The following is a 27632-nucleotide window of genomic DNA, read 5'->3' as shown; positions in this document are numbered from 1 at the left end:
TATATTTGTGAAGAAATAAATTATGGTTCTATTCTTGTTTTTAAATGTTAGATCAGTTGACGGTCATGTTCACAAAAACACCATCAAAAGAAAAGTTTCAGGTCAATTTTAAATCATTATTGATTGTGCCTTTAAAACCAGCAAACAAGAGTGGGAGTACTGCGTAGCACAGCTTGTTGTGCTGATTACATTTGCATGTCTGTGTGCAAGTATAATGTTTTTCTATGTCTGATGTTTTATTACCTTTGTTGCTTATGACCAGTATATGGTCTTCTACTCCTTTGCATGTTTGCGTTGTTTTTGTCTTTTAGGAAATGTTTTGTGTCTTGTGTTTTAAATGTCTGTTTCTATCCAAGTAGTAAATCACATTCAGAAAAAATGAGGTTTTACTGTGGTAATCAAGTCTCCAAAGCGTATTAAATTACATTGAGGGTTTTATTTGGAAAATGGAAAGGTGAATGATGGATCAAATGAAGCTTTACAGTATCCAAAAAATTTGACGGAGATTATTTTCAACTACAGAAGTATCATATGGAAATTATCTTGCGAGCTGAGAAATTACTACATGTCATTGATGGAAGTAAAGTAAGGGCAGCTGAAGGTGCAGGCACACAGAACTTATCGGATGAGCTTAATGCAAAACCAATGCCTTTTATCTGCTTGGTATGGAATTCGACAAGCTGGAAACTTACGTTGTGTGCTACAGAAAATGGTATGTGGAATTGGCTTAAGATAATTCATGAGAAGGGTTCTCCAATAAAATAGCATTGAAACAACAGTTCTTTAAATATACATTGTCACTCTGTGATACACTGCACAATGTATTGGTAAAGATGAAGCATTAGCAACAGTCTTTTGCAGATGTTGGTGAAGCAGCAGGAGGTACAAATAAGACTGACTAAGTTTTAGGTGGTCCTCTGGGAGTGAATGCTGAGACTTCATACCACCTGGCTGACAACTGGCATTCTGCCTCCGTGACAAGAAACAGGAAAGAAGTTTGCATATTAGTCGAGGCATGTAACCTCAAGGAGCAGTTCGGTTGTTATATCTGACTTCGGATCTTGTCATTGGAGCATCAGTAGACTACCTAGATGGATTTACATGCTTTATCTGAGCTTTGCTGCTGAATGGGCAGTTGATGGACTTACGAAGTGACGCCAAGAAGGATTGTATGGTGCCAAACAACTGCAAGTCCCGAGCAGAACCCACTGACTGCAATTGACGGTGGTATTTAGGACAGTGCCCAGACAACGAAGATATGAAAACTATGGAAAATGTTCCATTTCATGAGGCTGTAAGTGGATTGACGTTTGCTGCCACTGTGACAAGATCTGATATAATGCTTCCTGTTACACAAGGAAATCAATTTCTTAACAATCCTGGACCTGAGCACTGGACTGTTGTTAAAAGCACCCTAAATTATCTTTGGGACACAAGAGACGAAGGTGTCAAATACAATGGTAATAAGCATTAAAAACAATTCCTTGGGTGAGTCATGCTTTTTTGATGCAGCACTATCAACAAGCCAAACATTATACCCAGTGGTAATAAGCATTAAAATCAGTTCCTTGTGCCTGGTCATCTGTTCTGATCAGCACTCCTGATTTGTGCATCAGAGCTTTATGTTTAGGTTCTTGACTTTCTCTTGACAATTTCATCAGTCTACTCTTACATTCAGTCTAATAATGACCTTTCTTATGAGGGTAACTGCATTCACCATTCTTATTATTCAAAGAACTTTTCCTTAAACTGTTTTGCAGATACTGACTCAAAACTTTAGCCCTTTTGAACTTACAGAGTGACATCTTATAATGAAAGAACTGTTGTTCTAATGGTTTGGTTTGTTTTGGGGAAGGAGACCAGACAGCGTGGTCATCGGTCTCATCAGATTAGGGAAGGACGGGGAAGGAAGTCGGGCGTGCCCTTTGAAAGGAACCATCCTGGCATTTGCCTGGAGCGATTTAGGGAAATCACGATGTTGTTCTAACGCTACTTTATTTAGTGCAGATCATTGCTCATGACTTATCTTCGGCCAATTCCACAAACTGTTTGCTGTAACACACAACATGACTATTTGCAGCTGGTCAAATTCCTTACCAGGCGAAATAAAAGCATTGCTTTTGCATTAAGCTCATCCTACAAGTTCTTTGCATCTGGCCTTACATTACTTCCGTCAATGATACCTAGCAATTTCTCAGCCTGAGAGATAATAATTTCCATTTGATACTTCAATTATTTCCGTCAAATTTTTGGACACTGAAAAACTTTGTTCAGTCCATCTTTTTCCTCTTCACTTTCCAAGTAAAACCAACAATATAACAGAACACACTTTGGAGACTTGATTGGCATAAAGAAAATGAAACATTACTCCAATAAATTATCATGTTTCTCTAGGCACATAATCTGTTGCAGGCTGTAATTAAATTATAAAATCATATGATGAATGAGGCTTATTTCTTGGATGAAAATGAAGGCCTTTAAAAAACAAAATATTTAATAACAAACAATGCAAATGTATCCAAAGGAATAAAAGACCATGAGCTGGTCAGAACTGCTGAAGATAATAAAACATCAGATGTAAAGAGACATTATACTTGCACATATACATGCAAAAGTAATCAGGACAACAAGCTGTACTACGCTACATTTATAACTACATTTACGTCTCAGACCTGATGTCACATGCATAAGTACAGTAAATTTGAACTCTGGCTCTTGATAATGAATAATGACATCCAAAAAAAGTTTCAAGGTTCCCTGAGATCACCATCATTAGAACATATCATAAAAAAATTTGACGACTTACCACAAATGGAGATTACAGAAGTGGCCATACCCACAACTGGTACTTTTGGTACCCAAAAATTATGGTTTTTTTTGTCTTTTCATAGGAACTACTAATGAATAAATTGTCTTTATACAAGCTGCCTAAGGCTGTACCCTACACCACACCTAATGCAAAAGAACCAATCGATTTGATCAGTTTGCCTGGACTGGAGGAAGTGTGTAGTGTTTTAAGAACTATATTTTCATCATAACTGTAATAACAAGAAATAATGAAATATTATAATGTTTTAATTCATGAGAGTACAGCCACAGCTTTTGTGGCCAGGCATAACCTCACTGCTGAGGTTAACAAATGCCAAATATAACTGAACTTGTGAATAGAAAAACATTAGCTGATTACCATCCTCAACATGACTTAATGTAGACAAATTTTGAGTAAAGGTAACAACTCACTGAATAGCAAAGTTGAGTCATCGACGATCTTATTGACCATCCTCAACATGACTTAATGTAGACAAATTTTGAGTAAAGGTAACAACTCACTGAATAGTAAAGTTGAGTCATCGACGATCTTATTGACGCGCGCGCGAGCACACACACACACACACACACACACACACACACACACACGTAAGTTTGTGTGTTTCTCAAAATGTGGAATAGACACAAGAAATGGTTCAATAAAAGAATTAGATGGTTGCGAAGGGAGACAAGGATAACAATTTGCAGGTTTGGGAAATGAAAATACAGGAAGATTCATTTCCCAAACCAACAAATTGTTATCCATAGTTCCCTCCACAACCACGGGGCGGTTGTAAAAAGTATCAGGAACATTTTTTTTTCCTGATGTGACTGCATGTCGCAGTACACTCGCGCCATGGGGGGAGGGCGTGGCCTTCACCATGCACCAAGTGCCAGTTGTCTGCGAGCTTTTGTTCAGGCAAAATTGTGTTTTTTAGTGGAACAATGTCAAGTTATTCGGTGCAAGCTCATAATGCAGTGAGCAACTGAATAGGGGTTGTTGTTGTTGTTGTTGTTGTGGTATTCAGTCCTGATGCTGCATTGATGCAGCTCTCCATGCTACTCTATCCTGTGCAAGCTGTTTCATCTCCCAGTACCTACTGCAACCTACATCCTACTGAATCTGCTTAGTGTATTCATCTCTTGGTCTCCCTCTACGATTTTTACCCTGCCCTCCAGTACTAAATTGGTGACCCCTTGATGCCTCAGAACATGTCCTACCAACCGATCCCTTCTTCTAGTCAAGTTGTGCCACAAACTCCTCTTCTCCCCAATTCTGTTCAATACCTCCTCAGTAGTTATGTCATCTACCCATCTAATCTTCAGCATTCTTCTGTAGCACCACATTTCGAAAGCTTCTATTCTCTTCTTGTCTAAACTATCTATCGTCCATGTTTCACTTCCATACATGGCTACACTCTATACAAATACTTTCAGAAACGACTTCCTGACACTTAAATCTATACTTGATGTTAACAAATTTCTCTTCTTCAGAAACGCTTTCCTTGCCTTTGCCAGTCTACATTTTATATCTTCTCTACTTTGACCATAATTAGTTATTTTGCTCCCCAAATAGCAAAACTCCTTTACTACTTCAAGTGTCTCATTTCCTAATCTAATTCCCTCAGGATCACCCGACTTAATTTGACTACATTCCATTATCCTTGTTTTGCATTTGTTGATGTTCATCTTATATCCTCCTTTCAAGACACTGTCCATTGCGTTCAACTGCTCTTCCAGGTCCTTTGCTGTCTCTGATAGAATTACAATGCCATCGGCGAACCTCAAAGTTTTCATTTCTTCTCCATGGATTTTAATACTTACTCCGAATTTTTCATTTGTTTCCTTTACTGCTTGCTCAATATATAGATTGAATAGCATTGGCGATAGGCTACAACCCTGTCTCACTCCCTTCCCAACAACTGCTTCCCTTTCGTGTCCCCCGACTCTTACAACTGCCATCTGGTTTCTGTACAAAATGTAAATAGCCTATTGCTCCCTCTATTTTACCCCTGCCACCTTTATAATTTGAAAGAGAGTATTCTAGTCAACATTGTCAGAAGATTTCTCTAAGTCTACAAATGCTAGAAACGTAGGTTTGCCTTTCTTTAATCTTTCTTCTAAGGTAAGTCGTAGGGCCAGTATTGCCTCACGTGTTACAACATTTCTACGGAATCCAAACTGATCTTCCCTGAGGTCGGCTTCTACCAGTTTTTCCATTCGTCTGTAAAGAATTAGCGTTAGTATTTTGCAGCCGTGACTTATTAAACTGATAGTTCGGTAATTTTCACATCTGTCAACACCTGCTTTCTTTGGGATTGGAATTATTATATTCTTCTTGAAGTCCGAGGGAATTTCGCCTGTCTCATACATCTTGCTCACCAGATGGTAGAGTTTTGTCAGGACTGGCTCTCCCAAGGCTGTCAGTAGTTCTAATGGAATGTTGTCTACTCCCGGGGCCGTCTTTCAACTTAGGTCTTTCAGTTCTCTGTCAAACTCTTCACGCAGTATCGTATCTCCCATTTCACCTTCATCTACATCCTCTTCTATCTCCATAATATTGTCCTCAAGTACATCGCCCTTGTATAGACCCTCTATATACTCCTTCCACCTTTCTGCTTTCCTTTCTTTGCTTAAAACTGGGTTTCCATCTGAGCTCTTGACATTCATGCAAGTGGTTGTCTTTTCTCCAAAGGTCTCTTTAATTTTCCTGTAGGCAGTATCAATCTTACCCCTCGTGAAATAAGCCTCTACATCCTTACATTTGTCATCTAGCCATCCCTGCTTAGCCATTTTGCACTGCCTGTCAATTTCATTTTTCAGACGTTTGTATTCCTTTTTGCCTGCTTCACTTACTGCACTTTTGTATTTTCTCCTTTCATCAATTAAATTCAGTATCTCTTCTGTTACCCAAGGATTTCTACTAGCCCTCGTCTTTTTAGCTACTTGATCCTCTGCTGCCTTCACTACTTCATCCCTCAAAGCTACCCATTTTTCTTCTATTGTATTTCTTTCCCGCATTCCTGTCAATTGTTCCCTTATGCTCTCCCTGAAACTCTGTACAACCTCTGGTTTAGTCAGTTTATCCAGGTCCCATTTCCTTAAATTCCCACCTTTTTGCAGTTTCTTCAGTTTTAATCTACAGTTCATAACCAATAGATCGTGGTCAGAGTCCACATCTGCCCCTGGAAATGTCTTACAATTTAAAACCTGGTTCCTAAATCTCTGTCTTACCATTATATAATCTATCTGATACCTTTTAGTATCTCCAGGGTTCTTCTATGTATACAACCTTCTTTCATGATTCTTGAACCAAGTGTTAGCTATGATTAAGTTATGCTCTGTGCAAAATTCTACCAGGCGACTTCCTCTTTCATTTCTTAGCCCCAATCCATATTCACCTACTAAGTTTCCTTCTCTTCCTTTTCCTACTGTCGAATTCCAGTCACCCATGACTATTAAATTTTCGTCTCCCTTCACTACCTGAATAATTTCTTTTATCTAATCATACATTTCATCAATTTCTTCATCATCTGCAGAGCTAGTTGGCATATAAACTTGTACTACTGTAGTAGGCATGGGCTTCGTGTCTATCTTGGCCACAATAATGCGTTCACAATGCTGTTTGTAGTAGCTTACCTGCACTCCTATTTTTTCATTCAATATTAAACTTACTCTTGCATTACCCCTATTTGATTTTGTATTTATAATCCTGTATTCGCCTGACCAAAAGTCTTGTTCCTCCTGCCACTGAACTTCACTAATTCCCATTACATTTAATATCCATTTCCCTTTTTAAATTTTCTAACCTACCTGCCCGATTAAGGGATCTGACATTCCACACTCCGATCTGTAGAACGCCAGCTTTCTTTCTCCTGATAACGACGTCCTCTTGAGTAGTCCCCGCCCGGAGATCCGAATGGGGGACTTTTTTTACCTCCGGAATAGTCTACCCAAGAGGATGCCATCATCATTTAACCATACAGTAAAGCTGCATGCCCTCGGGAAAAATTACAGCTGTAGTTTCCCCTTTCTTTCAGCCGTTCGCAGTACCACAACAGCAAGGCCGTTTTGGTTAGTGTTACAGGGCCAGATCAGTCAATCATCCAGACTGTTGCCCCTGCAACTACTGAAAAGGCTGCTGCCCCTCTTCAGGAACCACACGTTTGCCTGGCCTCTCAACAGATACCCCTCCGTAGTGGTTGCACCTACGGTACAGCTATCTGTATCGTTGAGGCACGCAAGCCTCCCCACCAATGGCACGGTCCACAGTTCATGGGGGGAGTATGCCATCAAATTTTGTGAGTGTGTTTGCTTGTGAAGGCCTTCTGTAACACACTGAAGAATACCCTGCCATTTCGAACAACATAATCACGGGAGATGAAACTTGAATATCCAAATAAGACTCAGAAACAAAATAGCAAAGTTCTGAATCATACATTGCAGCAGCATCTCATGCAAAAATGGCTCCAATGAGCAAATCCAGAGTGAAAGTCAAGCCCATCATTTCCTTCGACACCAAAACGGGGAGAAGGGGAGGGGGGGGGGGGGGGGTTCCACTACGGATTTGTGCCTGTGGGGCAGATAGTGAATGGTGCCTTTTACCCACAAGTGACAAAGACTGAAAAGAAGGGTCAGCCGAGTGAGGCCAGCCAGCACCAGAAATTGGCAATTACACCACAACAATGCACGTATCCACACCTGCTCCAAGGTCACCAACAACCTGACGATAAGCAGCATCACGATGATTTCTGAACTCCTTTACAGCCCCCGCTTGCCATCAGCAGACTTTTTCCTACTCCCAGAAGTGAAATCCCCCCCTCAAAGGACAAAATCATGGGGCTGTAAGAAGCTTGCATGCATACACTTAAGAACCTGCCGGAATCCACTTACCCGGGACCTGTGAGTTGTGGTAAAGTAACTGGCAAAAGTGTGTTGATGTAAACCCTCAAGCGCTGTACTTTGAAAACTTTTGAGATAGTGTAGCAAGATCTAAAATAAATCTTTTTTTTTTTTTTTTTTTTTTTTTTTTTTTTTTTTTTTTTTTCCAAAACTTGTGCCTATCGATGACTCAATGCCTCTACTATTTGTCAAGCTGGTACCCTTACTCTTAAATTATTTATAATCTGCCAGAACTTTCCATGCCTGATTTAAAGTAGAAGAAGACTATTTCTTTATTGCAATTGTATGATAATTTTTAAATTGTGTGACACAGCTCTCCACACTACTATATCTTGTGCAATCCTCTTCAGCTTTAAATACCTACTGCAATCTACACCCTTTTGAACCTACTTCACTTTATCTCCCACTCCTATTTTTACCCCTCACACTTCCCTTCAAAACTAAACTAGTCTCAGAATGTGTCCTATCAACCAATCCCTTCTTTTAGTCAAGTTAGGCCCCAAGTTCCTTTTCTCTCCAGCTCTATTCAGTACCTCCTCATTATTTCCTCTCTACCACAGCCATCATCAGTTATTTTACTACACAACTAGAAAACTAATCTACTACTTTTAGTGTCATGTTCCCTCATCATGGCCCAACTTAATTTAACAACATTTCACAACCTTTGTTTTGCTTTTGTTAATGTTGTTCTTGTATCCTCATTTCAAGTCACTGTCCATCTGTTCAACTTCTCTTCCATGTCCTTTGCTGTCTCTGACAGAATTACAATGTCATCGGCAAATCTCAAAGCTTTCATTTCTTCTCCCTGGACTTTAATTCCTAATCCAAATTTTTCGTTGGTTTCCTTTACTGTTTGCTGTATGTACAGACTGAATAACATTGGAGATAGTTATGTTCCTACATTCCTCTGGAAACCAAATTTATCTTCCTTCAAGGTCGGCTTCTAACAGTTTTTCCATTCTTCTGTGCATAATTTGTGTTAGTATTTTGCAACAATGACTTATTAAACCGATAGTTTGGTAATATTCACACCTGTCAGCACCTGTTGTCTTTGGAATTGGAATAATTATAGATATCTTGAAGTGTGAGGGTATTTTGCCTGTCTCGTACATTGTGCACACCACGTGGAATAGTTTTGTCATGGGTAGTTCTCTCAAAGCTTTCACTAGTTGTGAAGGAATGTTATTTATTCCTGGGGCCTTATTTTGACTTAGGTTTTTCACCACAGTATCAAATTCTCCTCCCAGTATCATACCTCTCATCTCATTTTCATTCCCATCTACATTCTCTTCCAGTTCTATAGCATTGCAATCAAGTTCATTTTCCTTGTACAGATTCTCTACATACTCCTTCTACCTTTCAGCTTTCCCTTCTTTGCCTTTCTTTCTATGCTCTTTGTATTTATACATCTGCTTTCCTTTCCTCCAAATGTGTGTCTAATTTTCCTGTAGGCAATATCTATCTTTTCCCTACTTGTATATGCTATGTCACTACATTTGTCCTCAAGCCTTTCCTGCTTAGTCTTTTCCACTTCTTGTCAATCTCATTTTCTGAATGTTTGCCATCGCTTTTGCCTGCTTAATTTGCTGCATTTTTATATTTTCTCCTTTCATTAAAAATTCAACATCTCTTATGTTATCCAATGATTTCTACAATGCCTTCTCTTTTTACCTATTTGATCCTCTGCTGCCTTCACTATTTCATTTCCCCTTTGCTTTCTACTCTTTTCCTTTCCAATGTTTTAATCTATTGTTGCCTAATGCTCCCTCTCAAACTTTCAAGATTCTCTGGTTCTTTCAACCTGTCCAGGTCCAATCTCCTTAATTTCCTACCTTTTTATCCCTTTTTTCTGCTGCACTCTACAGTTCATAACTAATCAATTGTGGCCAGAGTCCACCTTTGCCCCAGGAAATGTCTTACCATTATGTAACTAATTGGAAACCTTACACAGTCTCCAGGCCTCTTGCATGTATACAGCCTTCTTTCATGGTTCGTAAACCAAGTGTAAGCGATGACTAAATTATGCTGTGTGCAAATTTCTACCAGGTTGGTCCTCTTTCATTTCTTACCCCCAGTCCGAATTATCCAACTATTAACCCTCCTCATCTTTTTCCTACAATCTAATTCCAGTCCCACATCACAATTAAAATTTCCTCTCCCTTAACTATCTGTACAATTTATTGTATCTCATTATAATGTAGGGAAACATTCCACGTGGGAAAAATATATCTAAAAACAAAGACGATGTGACTTACCGAACGAAAGCACTGGCAGGTCGATAGACACACAAACAAACACAAACATACACACAAAATTCTAGCTTTCGCAACAAACGGTTGCTTCGTCAGGAAAAAGGGAAGGAGAGGGAAAGACGAAAGGAAGTGGGTTTTAAGGGAGAGGGTAAGGAGTCATTCCAATCCCGGGAGCGGAAAGTCTTACCTTAGGGGGAAAAAAGGACGGGTATACATTCGCGCGCGCGCGCACGCGCACGCACACACACACACACACACACACACACACACACACACACACACACACACACACACACACACATATATGTCTGCATATGTGTGTGTGTGTGTGTGTGTGTGTGTGTGTGTGTGTGTGTGTGTGTGTGTGTGTGTGTGAGTGCGCGCGCGTGTATACCCGTCCTTTTTCCCCCCCACACACACACATATATATGTCTGTGTGTGTGTGTGTGTGTGTGTGTGTGTGTGTGTGTGTGCGCGCGCGCGCGCGCGCGCGCGCGCGTATACCCGTCCTTTTTTCCCCCTAAGGTAACTCTTTCCGCTCCCGGGATTGGAATGACTCCTTACCCTCTCCCTTAAAACCCACTTCCTTTCGTCTTTCCCTCTCCTTCCCTCTTTCCTGATGAAGCAACCGTTTGTTGCGAAAGCTAGAATTTTGTGTGTATGTTTGTGTGTCTGTCGACCTGCCAGCGCTTTCGTTCGGTAAGTCACATCATCTTTGTTTTTAGATTTATTGTATCTCATCATATATTACTCCACTAGCTTCATCATCTGCAGAGCTGGCTGGCATGTAAACTTATATTATTGGGTATTGATCCTGTGTCTATTCAGCTACGATAATGCATTCACTTGTTTGTTCATAGTAGCTTGCCTGTATTCTTATTCATTATCAGACCAACTCCTGCATTACCCATGTTTGATTTTCTATTTATAAACCTGTACTCACCTGACCATTAGTCCTGTTCATCCTGCCACCGAATGTCACTAATCTCCACTAATCTAACTTCTATTTATCCATTTCCCTTTTTTAAATTTTCCAACCAACCTGCCCGATTTAGGGATCTAACATTCCACACTCCGACCCATAGCGTGGCAGTTTAGTGTTTCCTGATGACAGCCTCCTAAGTAGTTCCTGCCAAGAGATCTGAATGGAGGACTGTTTTACCTCCAGAACATTTTACACAAAGAGATGCCACCATCATTCAGCCATCAATAGAGCTGCATGCCCTCAGGTAAAATAATGGCTGTAGTTTTCTATTGCTTTCAGGTGTTTGCAGTATCAGCACAGCAAGCCCATATTGGTTGATGTTACAAAATGAGATCAGTCAATTGTGCAGACTCCTGTCCCTGAACTACTACTACCCCTCTTCAGGAACTATGTGTTTGTCTGGCCTCTCAACGGGCACCCTTCTCCACTGTGGTTGCACCTATCGTGCGGCTACATGCGGCAAGGCATGCAAGCCAGTCCACTATGGCAAGGTCCATGGCTCAGGGAGGACTGGTGGGGTGGGGTGGATAAATAGTGAACAATAAAATTACAGGCTGTAACAATATAACTCGCCAGTTTCACATCATTCAAACAATACTATTAATCAAAATTAGTTCTTAGGCATGGAAACCTGGGATACACATGTATGACAAGATATCTAAATAATTGCTTGGAATATATCTAAAAACAAAGAAGATGTGACTTACCAAACGAAAGCGCTGGCAGGTTGATAGACACACAAACAAACACAAACATTATGTACTACCTCTCGAAATATTCTTCATACAGTAATGAAGAAAAGCTACTGCAACACGGTGTGACAAAGTCAAGTAACATCATAAATTGAAACAATATTTTCATAACTGTCAAGAGGATTCATACCGCTGTCATTGTTGAAATGCCAATGTCTTTGTTGGTACGTAAGAAATCTCCTTGATATGTTGCATCCTCTTTAAGACGCACCCAGAGATTTCTTAGCTTATCCCAGAGAGCGTTAATACACTTCCTTCTCTCTACAACTTTCTTTTGAAAATATGTCTCCAACTCCTACAAAATTAAGAAGAAAGATACTTCAGATACATTTTACATAAATGTGTGATGACATTTAAAAATAAATGTTAGGAGCAAATTGGAACAACATGGAAAAACAGGCTCCAGGAACAAAGAATTGGGGTCAAACAAGATGTGCTATGTGACCAAGAAACTGTTTTAAAGTTCTACTATTCAATAGTCAAGTAAAATTTGTGCCATGAAAATTCAGAAAGTAAGGAACACTCAGTCATACAATGGAATATGCTAACAATATTACAGAAACTGTAAAAACAAAATACACTATCACATCCTTTGTTCTATTTCTCTCCAGTCGCCACTGTTACAAATTGATGTAACAAATGTAACACTAGTTTAAGCAACCTTAGCAATGTAACGAGGACTTCAGAACCAGTTGTCTTGGTTGCTGCTGAATCTTCTGTATTGTATGTTCTTAGCCTGTGAAACTTCATCACACTTCTGACATTTCATCCAGAGCTGTGCCGTTAGGTCTGAGGGACCTGAATTTTTGTTTTAACTTTTCCCACTGTATACCTCCCTTCTCCCTGAAGAAGGAACCGATAGTTCTGAAAGCTAAGATGATGACCTAATTTCTACTTTCATGTGCGTGTACTGGCAGTACTAAACATTTTCCTCCCTGAAGGTATTAGCTAGTAATTCTCTCTCTCTCTCTCTCTCTCTCTCCGCAATTTATTTTTCCCTAGATACAAAATTTGGAGCTTGATCGACATAGAATACAGATATGGTTAGCTGATTAGTAAACTGAAAATGGAGCCTACCATTCTGTGACACGTAAAAACCTCGAAGCTAAAAGTTTAGGCTAATGACCAAATTTATTTTTATTTTTATTTGTAATATGCACAGTTTCCTGTTTCCTTTCCACCGTCATCTAACACAAAGGAAAAGTCTTCATTAAAATATACAGTTGTTCCTGTCAAAAATTAAACGCAGAGTATTAAACTGTGTTACACTTGAATGTATGGGGCACAGACACACCAATGCATAGGTTCTATTGTTGGACTAAAAACCTATTCTTTAGTAAACCTTGTTCCATACACAGAACATATAATCCTCTCTGGCCACACCTATGAGCAATGGTTCCCCAACAAGTCTTCTTGGCCACTGAGTCAAGCTTGCCTGTTTCTCTGGACTCTTAACATACCATGGCCTCCATCAAAGTGCTACTTTCTTCCCTTATTATTGTTGCAGAAGAAAAGAGTATAATGATTTGTGCCGTTTTCTCTGCCTGACAAATCTGTTGAATCACTTTGAGGACATTTAAGGAAGCTGAGGTAGACGTTTCACTTGATTATGCTTCATCTGCTCCAGTGCCTCTTAAATATGTGGATTCAGAAATGGCAGCTGCCAAGAGTGTCTACCCACCTTAGAACTGCCAGTGAGCATTGTAATTAGACTGCACTACTTAATTTAAATCTGAAAAAGATCACTTTAAAAGCTGCAGTGGCTTTTTACACTAGGAATACTGTTGCCCACCTTCTGTTCAACAGGAAAGATATTCCACCTGTAGAACAGAGTGCAATGTATGGAATTTTCTGCAGTCTGTGTGGAAAGTTATATGTGGGTCATCAGATAGGGCTATTACCACTAGACTGACTGAGCATGAAAGAAGCTGGAGACTGAGAAACAAAGACTCCACCTTTACTGAACATGCTCTAAATGAATGTCATTCATATGATGTAAAATGTGATGTCCTCCATAAATGAACTAAAGGGAGAAAACTAACATTGCTTGAAATTCTGGCCATAATAAACACCAATCAAATAATCCTGACCTGGTCCTTAATGACAAAACACAGTTCCACTACTGACCCACATTTAAGTAGCGGCCAGTTATTATTCCTCTCACCATTAGCTAATAAGCTTGTTATAACTGTTCCACACCCACTTTTCATAGGTGATATTCTTCCCCTCCCTTTATTCAGTCTGTTCATCACATTCACCAGTTTGTCCACATGACACAGTAGCCTACGTCATTATTCACTTGTAGAACATTTCTGTTTTATATGCTGACATAGTTTTAATATTTGAATATACAGGGTGGTCCCGAATTCATGGTACAAACTTTAATGGTAGGTACAGGACATTGTAACAAGGATTTATTGTATAGGAATGTATAGTCGCAGGTGACGCGGTGAGGCGTAAACAGGGGAAAGAGAAATGGAGTGATCGGTTGGTGTCACTGCCGGTAGAGGGCAGTAGATGAACATGATGTATCGCAGTAGGGACAAGCGCCATTCACAATTGTGCTGCCGTAGACGATGGGTGACTTTACGTATGCAGAAAAAGCAGACATGCATTACATGTACGGCCGTGCAAATGGTAACGCCAGAGCTGCGTTACGAATGTATCGCGCGGAGTATCCTAATCGACGAATGCCGGATCATAGAATTTTTCAACGGTTACATCGTCAACTTTGTGAAACAGGTACGTTCGACGTCAACAGACATGACGCTGGTCGATTAAGAGCTGTACGCACTCCAAGACTGGAAGAACGCATCTTGAACATAGTGGCTGATAGACCCGAGTCAAGCACAAGAACTGTTGCGCGTGACGTACATGTGAGTCATCAGACTGTATGCAGAGTGTTAAATGAAAATCGCTTACACCCCTTCCATTTTCAAAAAGTACAAGCATTGAATCCGGCAGATTATCCTCTTCGCGTGAACTTCTGCCAGTGGTTGTTGCAGCAATGTGCGTTGCAGCCGGATTTCGTAGGTCATGTGCTATTTACAGATGAAGCGACATTTTCACGCGAGGGTGTCTTTAATGCGCACAATTCCCATGTGTGGGCAACAGATAATCCACATGCAACGCGTCCACATGCGTATCAACAACGTTCCGGTATTAATGTGTGGGCTGGTATTGTGAACGACTTTTTGATTGGGCCATACTTACTACCCACGCGACTCTGTGGCGAAAGCTATCTTATTTTTCTGCAAGAAGTGTTACCAGAACTGCTGCAAGATGTTCCGCTCGCCATTCGTAACCGCATGTGGTTTCAGCACGATGGAGCGCCAGCACACTTCAGCACTGCTGTACGGAATTACCTGAATGCCACGTTTGGTGCTAGATGGATTGGGCGTGGTGGACCAGTCCCTTGGCCACCCCGATCTCCTGATTTCTCTTGCCTCGATTACTTTTTATGGGGACATCTTAAGAGTCTTGTTTATGAGACTCCAGTTGACTCAGATGAGGATCTCGTTGCTCGCATGTCTGTAGCTGCTGCAGGTGTGCGTGAAATACCAGGCATCTTTGAACGTGTACGCCAATCGCTGCACCGACGCTGTCAAGCATGTATCGCTCATGGTGGACGCAATTTTGAACACTTACTGTAAACATGACACTTGTCAACAACGATTTCAATAAAATCTTTCGTTTTCCTTTCGGCCGTTATTTCCCCTGTTTACGCCTCACCGCGTCACCTGGGACTATACATTCCTATACAATATATCCTTGTTACAATGTCCTGCACCTACCATTAAAGTTTGTACCATGAATTCGGGACCACCCTGTATTGTAATGTAAGATTTATTTGATCAGTGTATTTTAGGTATTAAAATATGCTTGTGTTTTGTATCAATACAGTAACAAGATGTCACATATCTTTGCACAGCATTCTTTGTACAGCTCTGAATTCTTGCTGAAGTTGTGTGGACTATCTGTTAAGTTATCTGATAATGGCCTAAAAAGCCAAAAGCCGGTTCATAATGAACTAATAAATATTATTGCGGAACATTAGTATGTTGTATTCTTGTTGTTACTAAGATTACCAAAAATATCAGCGGTCCATGCACAATGCATGCGTATAGTCCTGACATGTTTCCATGCATGTGCACTACACAGAAGTACCCTGATCCCTGGAAATACCACACAAATCACAAAGGGAACTGTCTGACTTTTTGTAGAGTCACTCATTCAGATTAAAAATTCCAGAGATCTCAGGGTTCCTATTTATTATGTAATTGTTTTTTGTTATTATTTATTAAGTTTGTTCTGCTCTCTAGTGTAAATATCATGGAACTATGTTCTGGAAGCGTGTGAACATTATTAATTCCTAGTATATATATATATATATATATATATATATATATATATATCAATATAAAATATATATATATATATATATATATATGCAGGTTCTTAGTTGGTTACAACTTCTGTGCGCAGATGACGTGTGTACCAATTTTCTTTATAATCTATAAAACATTTTTGTAGCATATGACTGGTGGAAAGCAAACAGTATCTTTCCCAATTTTGTTTTAAACATGAAATCAATACTGACCATTTCCATAATTTTTAGTACCTCTCCACAACCGCATAATGAAGGTGTTAAATCCATAATAATTATGGACAATCTGTAAAAGTCAGCAGCTATGTATCACAATTTACAAAATATTTATATTTTCTAGGACTTTTCCATTGTTGCAAGTTTCTAGAATGGCAGAATTGGTCAATTTGACAACGTTACAATTTCTCTTCTGAATGTAAGTAGATAATCTAACAATGAAGTGGCAACGATCAGCAATCATGTAGAGTTATTGCTGCTCATTGTTACATCTTGGCACGTCCCAATCTGACACAGTTTATACCGTGTCATTCAGGTAATATTCTTTGCCCATGAAAAATGTCTTTTGGAAGGAGTTCAGCTGTGAATGTTCTAAAGGAGAGAGGAGGTCCCACTACTTACTCTTTCCAATGAGTAGACGAATCAGCACTTTCAGTCTTATTTTTGACAAATCAGTGCCACATCTCATGAAGAAATACACAGAATCGAACATGCAAAAAGTATTATAAAACAATGATTGGACCATGACATTTGGGTAACTGGAAAAATCGATAGCTGTCATATATGCTCCTGATGTTATTTGCACAAAAGGTATGCCTGCACATGATCTTTGGTCACTTTCTTGCTCATCTATTTTCATGAAGGATGTTATTCCAAGGAGCAAATTTCAGGAACTTCTCAAATTTTTCCATTTCAGTAAAAAAAAAAAAAAAAAAAAAAAAAAAAAAAAAAAAAAAAAAAAAAAAAAAAAAAGCTCCTGTATCTGAGATGTGAGGAAACTTCAGGGAAAATAGTACTCATTCTTACTGTCCTGGGTAAAATTTAACCGCGGATGAGCAGCTATTATCAAGAAACACAAGACGCAATCAATTGATCCCTATGAAACTTGACAAGTATGGTCTCAAATTCTGGATCACTGCCAATGTAGCAACAAAGTACACACATAATTCTTTCTCATCCTCAGAAAAGGGGACACACAGAGAAGGTCAGTTGGTAGATCACGTGGGTGCTTTCACACGTGGCTCTGCCTTTGATCGTGTACACCTTCCGGGTTACAGGACATCTACCAACTGACCTACCTACACTGTGACGCATTCTATGTGGGAATGACCAGCAACAAACTGTCCATTCACATGAACGGACACAGGCAGACAGTGTTTGTTGGTAATGAGGATCACCCTGTGGCTAAACATGCCTTGGTGCATGGCCAGCACATCTTGGCACAGTGTTACACCGTCCGGGTTATCTGGATACTTCCCACTAACACCAACCTATCCGAACTCCAGAGATGGGAACTTGCTCTTCAATATATCCTCTCTTCCCGTTATCCACCAGGCCTCAATCACCGCTAATTTCAAGTTGCCGCCACTCATACCTCACCTGTCATTCAACAACATCTTTGCCTCTGCACTTCTGCCTCGACTGACATCTCTGCCCAAACTCTTTGTCTTTAAATATGTCTGCTTGTGTCTGTATATGTGTGTGTGTGTGTGTGTGTGTGTGCGCGCGCGCGCGCGAGTGTATACCCGTCCTTTTTTCCCCCTAAGGTAAGTCTTTCCGCTCCCGGGATTGGAATGACTCCTTACCCTCACCCTTAAAACCCACTTCCTTTCGTCTTTCCCTCTCCTTCCCTCTTTCCTGATGAGGCAACAGTTTGTTGCGAAAGCCTGAATTTTGTGTGTATGTTTGTGTGTCTGTCGACCTGCCAGCACTTTCATTTGGTAAGTCACATCATCCTTGTTTTTAGATATATATTTCCTACATGGAATGTTTCCCTCTGGGGAAACATTCCACGTGGGAAAAATATATTTAAAAACAAAGATGATGTGACTTACCATACGAAAGCACTGGCAGGTCGATAGAAACACAGACAGACACATACATACACACAAAATTCAAGCTTTCGCAACAAACTGTTGCCTCATCAGGAAAGAGGGAAGGAGAGGGAAAGACGAAAGGAAGTGGATTTTAAGGGAGAGGGTAAGGAGTCATTCCAATCCCGGGAGCGGAAAGACTTACCTTAGGGGGAAAAAAGGACGGGTATGCACTCGCACTCGCACACACACACACACACACACACACACACACACACACATATCCATCGACACATATGCAAACACAAGCAGACATGAATTCATCATCATTTCCACACACAACTTTCTGTCTGCTTGTGTTTGCATATGTGTGGATGGATATGTGTGTGTGTGTGTGTGTGTGTGTGTGTGTGTGTGTGCGCGCGCGAGTGTATACCCGTCTTTTTTTCCCCCTAAGGTAAGTCTTTCCACTCCCGGGATTGGAATGACTCCTTACCCTCTCCCTTAAAACCCACTTCCTTTCGTCTTTCCCTATCCTTCCCTCTTTCCTGATGAGGCAACAGTTTGTTGCGAAAGCTTGAATTTTGTGTGTATGTATGTGTGTGTGTGTGTTTATATCGACCTGCCAGCGCTTTCGTGTGAGCTCTCTTCATATGTCTGTATGTAATTATTTCATTAAAGGACTTTTCCATTAGTTAAAAAAGTGCTAATTTTTTTAACAAAACTTCTTAAAAAAAAAAAAAGAAAAAGATATATTCAGGAGTTACTACCACTTAAAAATTAAATTTTTTACTCCTGTAAGAAACAAAACTATGGGTTTTGTATTTCCTTCATTCACCTACTTACATCCAGTTTCCTCATGTTTTCTTCAGAAAGTTTGAATTCATCATCATTTCCACACACAACTTTCCTTTCAAAATCTTCAGAAGGTTCACTTCCCAGTTCTCTCAGGGATGATACAATTGATGATTTCTTACACTGAAATACTCTGAACAGTGTAGCCTGCAAAATAATAATTAAATAGCATGATCTAATATACTACCAGCCCACAATATTTTTTTTACTTCTGATCATAATTAAAATAAACATGGCAATAGTCTTGTAGGGAATGTGTAACTGGAGTGCATCCATAATAGTAAAATTTGCAACCGTGCACACTATATTAACACACGGGGCAGCAAACACACAAGAAAAACAACCCAAAAGCATCATATACCCTGAAACATAACCAAAGTGCAGGTCAGGAAGATAGAATAGATAAATCATGAAAACAACTGTCACATAAATAATTTCTGTTCAGCCTCTGAGCATGTTTGAAATGCTTGGAACAGAAACATTACTTTGGAATAGGACATACAATTTTAATATGGAGAGATTTCATGAAAGTATAAACAAAGCATACAGGGTTAGGATCGAAGAAAAGCCTATTGTTTAATAAAGCATATAAGGACAATTAATGATGCCCTAAATGATAATGTCCTTGAGCTAAACTAGAAGTGTATGATTTTCCTCCCACAAAGCTGCAGCATGGATTTGCAGAGGACGACACAGCACAAAAACCTTCTACAGGCATGTTTGCTGACTTTCTTATCGGGAAGCTGAAATGGCGATTTCACACACTGATTTATTTGTTGTTGAAGCTCTGCATACACAACACATTACTTATATGATAGAATGTTGTGTTAAGGGATAAAACCACTACCAACTGTGTCAACTGCATAACCACATCTTCACTTTCAAAGAAGGATATAAACTGCACTGCAAACAGAAACTGCCTAATCAGAAGGAATACCTTTCACAGATGTTTGATTAAAATGTCTAACTTCTCACAAAACCAAAACATTTGTTGTCAATTAACTAAATCAAGAATGAAATGTTCACCCTCTGATCTGTGGCTCAGTATTCTTAGTCATGGGCCCACTACAAAAACTCCCTCATGACAAGTGGTGACAGATACACACATACTTTTAAAAAAATCTCAGTCTTGGTTTCAAGCCACTCTGCAATGAAACACATTGAGAAAGCCTAACAATATGATAGAGGTAGGACAATGAGGGTCAAAACACTTATCAAAATAAGTTGTCAAATCATCAAAAGAAAATTAACGGTAGCCTTGCAAGTGATGCTCTCAACTATCAGGTTGTATAGTGAAACCAAGCTTAAAACAAAAACAGAGAAGATGTGCAAACTAGTTTTTTTCTCCATTACTGTTGACGAAGTTTAACACCCAGAACTTGCTCAGAAAGAAGTTTTCACATTTCACTGACACATGTTACTGGTATACAGTTCAAGCATCCTGCAATGTCAATGATATGCAGCCAAAGCAGTTTATGGTAACTGAAGAAAACTTCCCAAGTCAAGATTACTAAAAAAGCATTTTACTGTATGACCAGTTTCAACAGTGCTATGTTGTAGTCACTGGCTCTTATATTTTTGGATTGTTAGAACACATTATCGATCAGTGTTACAAGCCGCTTAACAATGCGTATGTACATGCCACTACCAAGAATGTCACTACACATCAGCATGTCAAAATGTAAAAATATTATATAGAAACGTAACACTAATTATATAGTGCAGATTGCATTGCCTTCTCTGTCAGTTACCAGCTAGTAGTGAACATAAACAATTGCAACCGGCACAATGTAGTTAATTTTATGTTTGTACATAATACCTCTACATTTGAAATGCTGATGTGAAGTGATCTTCATAGTAGCTGTGTGTATTTAAGCAATGTTACGGGACTTTTAACACTGATGGATGGTAAAAATTCAAAAGCATATGAACCGATGACAACAGCATTGGTCTGTTGAAACCAGTCATACAATAAAAATGTGTTTTAGCAATCTTGGCTTGTAAAGTTTTCTTCAGTTATCACACATTACAGATTGCCCCAGACTGATCATAATAGAAACATACAAGGCATTTTACATGTTGCAAGCATGTATTCAATGCAGTCTAGCAGTTGTTAACATGGAAACAAAAACAGCAGAGTATAAAATTTGGTTGCTAAAAGAAAGAGCACAATTTAGTGCCTTTGGAAGAGGAGATCACCAGAGTGTTAATGTATTTTGTGGAAAATTCTGATTATTTGATCATTCTGGGTGTAAAAGACATTAAAGTTGGTATTGTCAATGTATATACACTCCTGTTGAGATCAGTCCTCTTTTGTTTTTGTTGTACTAAAACAAATTATTGTGATAGCAGATAACTGTGTAAGAAATTGAAATCAATAATATACAACTATGATTGTTGAGATGAGTGGCAGAACAGATTACATTTTTAAATAAGCAAATGAGCTACCATTTGAAGATCCCAACAAATGAGTTAAAGGAGTATGGGACCTCTGAAGGTTAGTACTGAGATGCAAATAATTTAATAAATAAGTGTGGTTAATCTGAAAGTTGCATTACATTCCTGTGATCAATATTCACAGAAACTGAGTAGCAAAAACAGAATGAATTTTGTATGAGATGAAGGAGTAGGGGAAGGATACACAACAATTTTTGGAGAACAAGTGTTATACCAATGAAACCTTGAAAAAGAATATGTAATAGTGGGGATGCGAAGCTTGCCAGCTTAATGGCCCCTGAGGTAGAAATCTTCTGACCATTAAGGTATAGATCAGATGCGACATAATGCAAGAGTGAACAAAACAACTAAAAAGTGTGAAAGTGTGAAGTAGAGGTTGGGGAAGTAAAGTATTTTCAGTAGAACTTATACATATGTGACAGTGAGGTAGAAAGATAGTTTCAATAAATGTTACAGAAACAAGGAGGCAGGAACATCCAGTGATGTGTGATGCGGTGCATGGAATCAATTTGTTGCCCAACTAGATAAGGAAGGCCCCTCTAGGACATGCTGAGATTTGCAGAGCTTCCTCAATCATTTGGTGTGACTAGTGACTTATTGTCAGATTAGCACTCCAAAGGTCCAGGGTTCAATACTCCATCAGTCTCACGAAATTTTCTGTAACTTGTAGCTTCTTTTACCTCAAGCAATGATTTGTTAATGTGAAGAATATCAAGTTTCACCCTTGGTCCCCCTGTAACTGGCTGGGTAAATCAGTTCAAGATGCAATGAAGGCAATGGCATATCTCACATCAGGATCATGTCTAACGAAAGCACAGTGCTAATTAAACCAATCTTTGAGATGAAGATAGCTTTACTGATCATGTAAGGGATTTGTATGTTGTAGCAGGATTACTTATGACATAAGTCATTAATATCTGGCATAGGAAAAACATTTTGCTAAAACTCAGTAAACAGTATGTTTCAAAATTTTTGGTAATTCTGGCCCTAGTGTAACCTCCAAGACATATCTGGGCTTTAGCAAATTTAGTTTTGGATTTAAAATATGGAGAATTAGATATTTATTCACCATCATAGTAGAATAGTGTTACAAGTGCTTCACAATAGCTGAGAAGGAAGAACATGGCTACCGAATACACTTAGAATAATTCCAGGCAAATTATTAGAGTGGGGAACAATTTATTTGTAGAGGGATGTGATTTTAAAAATTTTATTAATTTTCCTATACAGTATAATACTTTAATTGTGACACTGCAGTAGTTTTGTTGTCTGGCAATATGCAGGGAATATAAAATTTATGAGATTGACTGCATCTGTGTATGGAGTAATCCAACCTCTGATGACAGCAACATGCCGTATAATAACAACCATACTTACGTACCTCTTAGTACTAGCAGTTCTTAAAAAAAAAAAAAAAAAAAAAAAAAAATCACCCACAGTAACCAATCCAACAGAGTGAGTCACTGTATGTGTACCTGTGAGTAATAAACAGAAATGTATGTAATGAGGCGGCAATAAGAATCTCACACCCTGCAGTAAGCAAGATTGCCAACATTCTGGAAAAAATTATACCTATTAAGATTATAGAGGTGTTATAAAGGTATCACTCATAGAGCACAAGCAGTCAGCTTGGAGGCCGACAGAATTAAGCAGTGGTTACTATGGGCATCACAGTGAGCCAGTTAAGCAACTTATGGACAATACAGGTCAGTCCTGGTTTTCGACAATGCTACAACGAAATTTTACTTATTGTGCACATACTGTAAAGTAGAATGAATACATGATTCGTCTGTACGTGACGTGGGTATAAAAGGAGTGAAATTTAGTACATAAAGCTGCTATCTCTTACTCCAACCCAACTGAGCATCGAGTTGTGCTGAGCTTGGATGATATAACAGGTACATCATTTCACAGGGCTTCAACTTTATGCTAGTGCTTGGCAATTAGAGGGGCTGGCACTCAAGCTGGCCTGCGAGAGGTGATGTGTCAGTGACCTGACAAGGCATGGCCAGATTTTTTAATGGTTGAAAGACTTGAGAATGTGATGGTCCACTGTATCCTGGTAGGTCAGGACAGCATGGACAACATCAAGTTTTGCAAAACCTTGTTAAAACACATCATGAAGAACACAACAGGGCACAGCTACTGGCTTTGATATGTCAGAAATGTGTACCCAAAGGCACACCATACCATCAAGCAATGCTGCGTTCATATGATAGTGCTGATGATGAGGTCGAATGGAAACTGGCAATGCTAATTCTCCTCTGAGCTCCTGCAGGTGGATAAATCTACTGTAGTGCAGTATAGAGGACCTGAACTCTTATGGACAGACAAGTTGGCACTCCTGTGAGTAATTTTCATTTGGTGTACCACTTTCTCTGCTGATGTGTAATGTGAAGCCACTATAATGGTCACTGTACTGACAGTCTGTGGTGAGAGAGACACTGTCGCACTGTCTGTGACGACACTTGTCTTGCTGCAAATAAGCCCATTTCCAAATAAGCCCATTTCCAAATAAGCCCATTTCCTTACTCACGGTATGTGACAAGGCTGTACAATGGCCAAGCCAAGAATACGACCGCTTCTCAGGTGCTAGTTACAAATTATATTCTTTTTCATCCTTATGTATTTTGTGTTTCAGAGAAATATTCATGGAAGACGTGACAAGGCTGGGAATCAAACATGAGACACACACATGGTAGTCAAGCATTTTACCCCACAGCTATAAGAAATGTCGAGCAAAATCGACCTTGCTTTAAAATGGTCAGAAAACTTTGAAGTCTATTTTCTTAAGTATTTTTTAATGTTGTATCGAAGTGCTTTGGCAGAGGTATATTTGAGTTCTGAGCTTCACGTACCATAAATACTAAAAAATTACAAAAATCTGACTGCCGTGTGGTGCCCTTGTAAGTTATCTTACCTTATATGCAGAATGTTGATGGTACTACTCCTAATTAGTTAGTGTAGTTGCACTGAAATGCTTATCATTTATCTGCCCAAACATGTAATGTCCTGTGTACCAATGTGACATTAATTGACCAAGTTTATTTAGCACAACCCAAATATAATTTCTTACATAAGATGTAAGTAATATAAGAGCCTATCTGCAGTTGTTCATTACAATTAATTCATGAAGAATGGTTTAGAGAATTGAGGAGAAATTTTAGCATTGTGGGTTTATTCAGAATAGTTATTATGTGACATTAGACTGAATGCTAATTTGTCTTTCTGAGAACTTTCCTCTCCTAAAATTGTAATCAATTATTTCACAATTACAGTGGAACTTTGATTTTACATTCCCCATTTTTAATGTTTTTCACAGCTCTACACCATAAATTCGTAGCCCCTGTGTAAAACCCATAAGATCAATGCTAAAAATTCCCTGATTTTACATTTTTTCCTAGTAAATTTTACCTCGGTTCTAAGTTCTCACTCAATGTCTCACTTTACTTCATCCCATTTTCTTCCTAATGACATTTGATGTGATTGTACAAGTTATAAGTGGCATAAAAGACAGATGGTTCACATCATGGGTGGTGGAGGAGTTAAGGGAATATTTTATGGCTATTGTGGAGAGGGGAGATGTGGAAGAGGAAATGGCGACATAATCCACAATTGGTGTTACCAACACAACTTGCAACATTTAGCTTCACAGCACAACTATGGTGAAACTACTGCTACACTGCGGCGGTAATGGAAAAGCTAGACAGTTAACATGGAGTAATCTGGACCGAGCCCAGCCACCACCTTTTGTTGTACCACTTGCAACTCAGTCTCATATTTTTGCATGTATTTCTGATGTACTGTATTCAACAACAATATCGAATGTCAATCTTTTAAATTCAAACAGTGAATTTCTAAAGGATATGCTCGGTCATAATCGAGGAAACATCGGCCACTTCCAGCTAATGAACTTTTATTGGCTGGTGACTTGTTAAGTCATCCAAAGCCAGTGTAGCCACCATACCACACTGACACATGTAAAATGAGCTCACCTAATGGATGTGTGGAGAGGGGGAGAGGCTCTTCAGTGACAGGAGTGCAGGTAGGGGTGAAAGCATTTTAAGTGCTGAAAATATACTTTTCGTTCAGATGATGCATTATGACAGAGATGTCTTACAGAAATAGAACAAGGGCTTTGCAATGACACATTTTGAAGACTTTTGTGTTCATGAACATGGTTCAGTTGCAACAACTACCTACATTACTCACGTATATACACTCCTGGAAATGGAAAAAAGAACACATTGACACCGGTGTGTCAGACCCACCATACTTGCTCCGGACACTGCGAGAGGGCTGTACAAGCAATGATCACACGCACGGCATAGCGGACACACCAGGAACCGCGGTGTCGGCCGTCGAAATGGCGCTAGCTGCGCAGCATTTGTGCACCGCCGCCGTCAGTGTCAGCCAGTTTGCCGTGGCACACGGAGCTCCATCACAGTCTTTAACACTGGTAGCATGCCGCGACAGCGTGGACGTGAACCGTATGTGCAGTTGACGGACTTTGAGCGAGGGCGTATAGTGGGCATGCGGGAGGCCGGGTGGAGGTACCGCTAAATTGCTCAACACGTGGGGCGTGAGGTCTCCACAGTATATCGATGTTGTCGCCAGTGGTCGGCGGAAGGTGCACGTGCCCGTCGACCTGGGACCGGACCGCAGCGACGCACGGATGCACGCCAAGACTGTAGGATCCTACGCAGTGCCGTAGGGGACCGCACCGCCACTTCCCAGCAAATTAGGGACACTGTTGCTCCTGGGGTATCGGCGAGGACCATTCGCAACCGTCTCCATGAAGCTGGGCTACGGTCCCGCACACCGTTAGCCCATCTTCCGCTCACGCCCCAACATCGTGCAGCCCGCCTCCAGTGGTGTCGCAACAGGCGTGAATGGAGGGACGAATGGAGACGTGTCGTCTTCAGCGATGAGAGTCGCTTCTGCTTTGGTGCCAATGATGGTCGTATGCGTGTTTGGCGCCGTGCAGGTGAGCGCCACAATCAGGACTGCATAGGACCGAGGCACACAGGGCCAACACCCGGCATCATGGTGTGGGGAGCGATCTCCTACACTGGCCGTACACCACTGGTGATCGTCGAGGGGACACTGAATAGTGCACGGTACATCCAAACCGTCATCGAACCCATCGTTCTACCATTCCTAGACCGGCAAGGGAACTTGCTGTTCCAACAGGAGAATGCAATCCCGTGCCACCCAACGTGCTCTAGAAGGTGTAAGTCAACTACCCTGGACAGCAAGATATCCGGATCTGTCCCCCATTGAGCATGTTTGGGACTGGATGAAGCGTCGTCTCACGCGGTCTGCACGTCCAGCACGAACGCTGGTCCAACTGAGGCGCCAGGTGGAAATGGCATGGCAAGCCGTTCCACAGGACTACATCCAGCATCTCTACGATCGTCTCCATGGGAGAATAGCAGCCTGCATTGTTGCGAAAGGTGGATATACACTGTACTAGTGCCGACATTGTGCATGCTCTGTTGCCTGTGTCTATGTGCCTGTGGTTCTGTCAGTGTGATCATGTGATGTATCTGACCCCAGGAATGTGTCAATAAAGTTTCCCCTTCCTGGGACAATGAATTCACGGTGTTCTTATTTCAATTTCCAGGAGTGTATTTTACACTGCACATACCACACACTGTAGTTCATAAAGACTGGCAGCAGTAAGAGCATGAAACTAAACTGTAACACTTGAGCTTTCTTTCAAATTTACATTGTACATAGTGTACAGAAATATACTGAGTCAGCTTCTAATATGCTTGTAATGCAACTGGAAAAGTAAATTCATTTTTTCACGTCTCTGTTTCTCTCACCAAGCCTAAAATAACACTTTAATGGTGATGAGCATATGATATGCGGCTCATAAGAAAAGCATTAAACAATTACAGCAAGGTTGACAAAGTATGTCATTAATCAGACGTTTGCATTTCTGCTTACGGTTTAACCACTTCGCTGCTACGATATTTTTCATTTAATTCAACATGTTTATCCATTTTTGCTTTTTCTGGGTGAATACAAAGGATGATCTCTCGAAAACGCATGTTTTGAACATATAATTCGTGGCCATAGCATGTCAGAAAACATGCTCGAGTTCTTTGCAACCAGACACAAATTTCAAAAGAACTGATAAAATTCGTACCACAAATTAATGTATAAACATTATATAGTACACTTAATTTCCTTCGC

General features: G+C 40.0%; 1 protein-coding gene across 2 annotated transcripts in view; it reads right to left on the bottom strand.

Moving 5' to 3' along the window:
* LOC124777267 (protein regulator of cytokinesis 1-like) overlaps positions 1-27632 on the bottom strand; it is a 251101-nt gene that overhangs the window by 112918 nt on the left and 110551 nt on the right. For both annotated transcript variants that reach the window (XM_047252597.1, XM_047252598.1), the window contains exons 6-7: positions 18963-19118; positions 11830-11994 (exon numbers count right to left, since the gene is read on the bottom strand). In XM_047252597.1, coding sequence (XP_047108553.1) covers positions 11830-11994; positions 18963-19118 — 321 coding nt within the window. The remainder of the gene's footprint in view (positions 1-11829; positions 11995-18962; positions 19119-27632) is intronic.

This window comes from Schistocerca piceifrons, chromosome 2, assembly GCF_021461385.2.
Source record: "Schistocerca piceifrons isolate TAMUIC-IGC-003096 chromosome 2, iqSchPice1.1, whole genome shotgun sequence".
Taxonomy (NCBI): domain Eukaryota; kingdom Metazoa; phylum Arthropoda; class Insecta; order Orthoptera; family Acrididae; genus Schistocerca; species Schistocerca piceifrons.
This window is presented reverse-complemented; position numbering and strand designations above follow the sequence as displayed.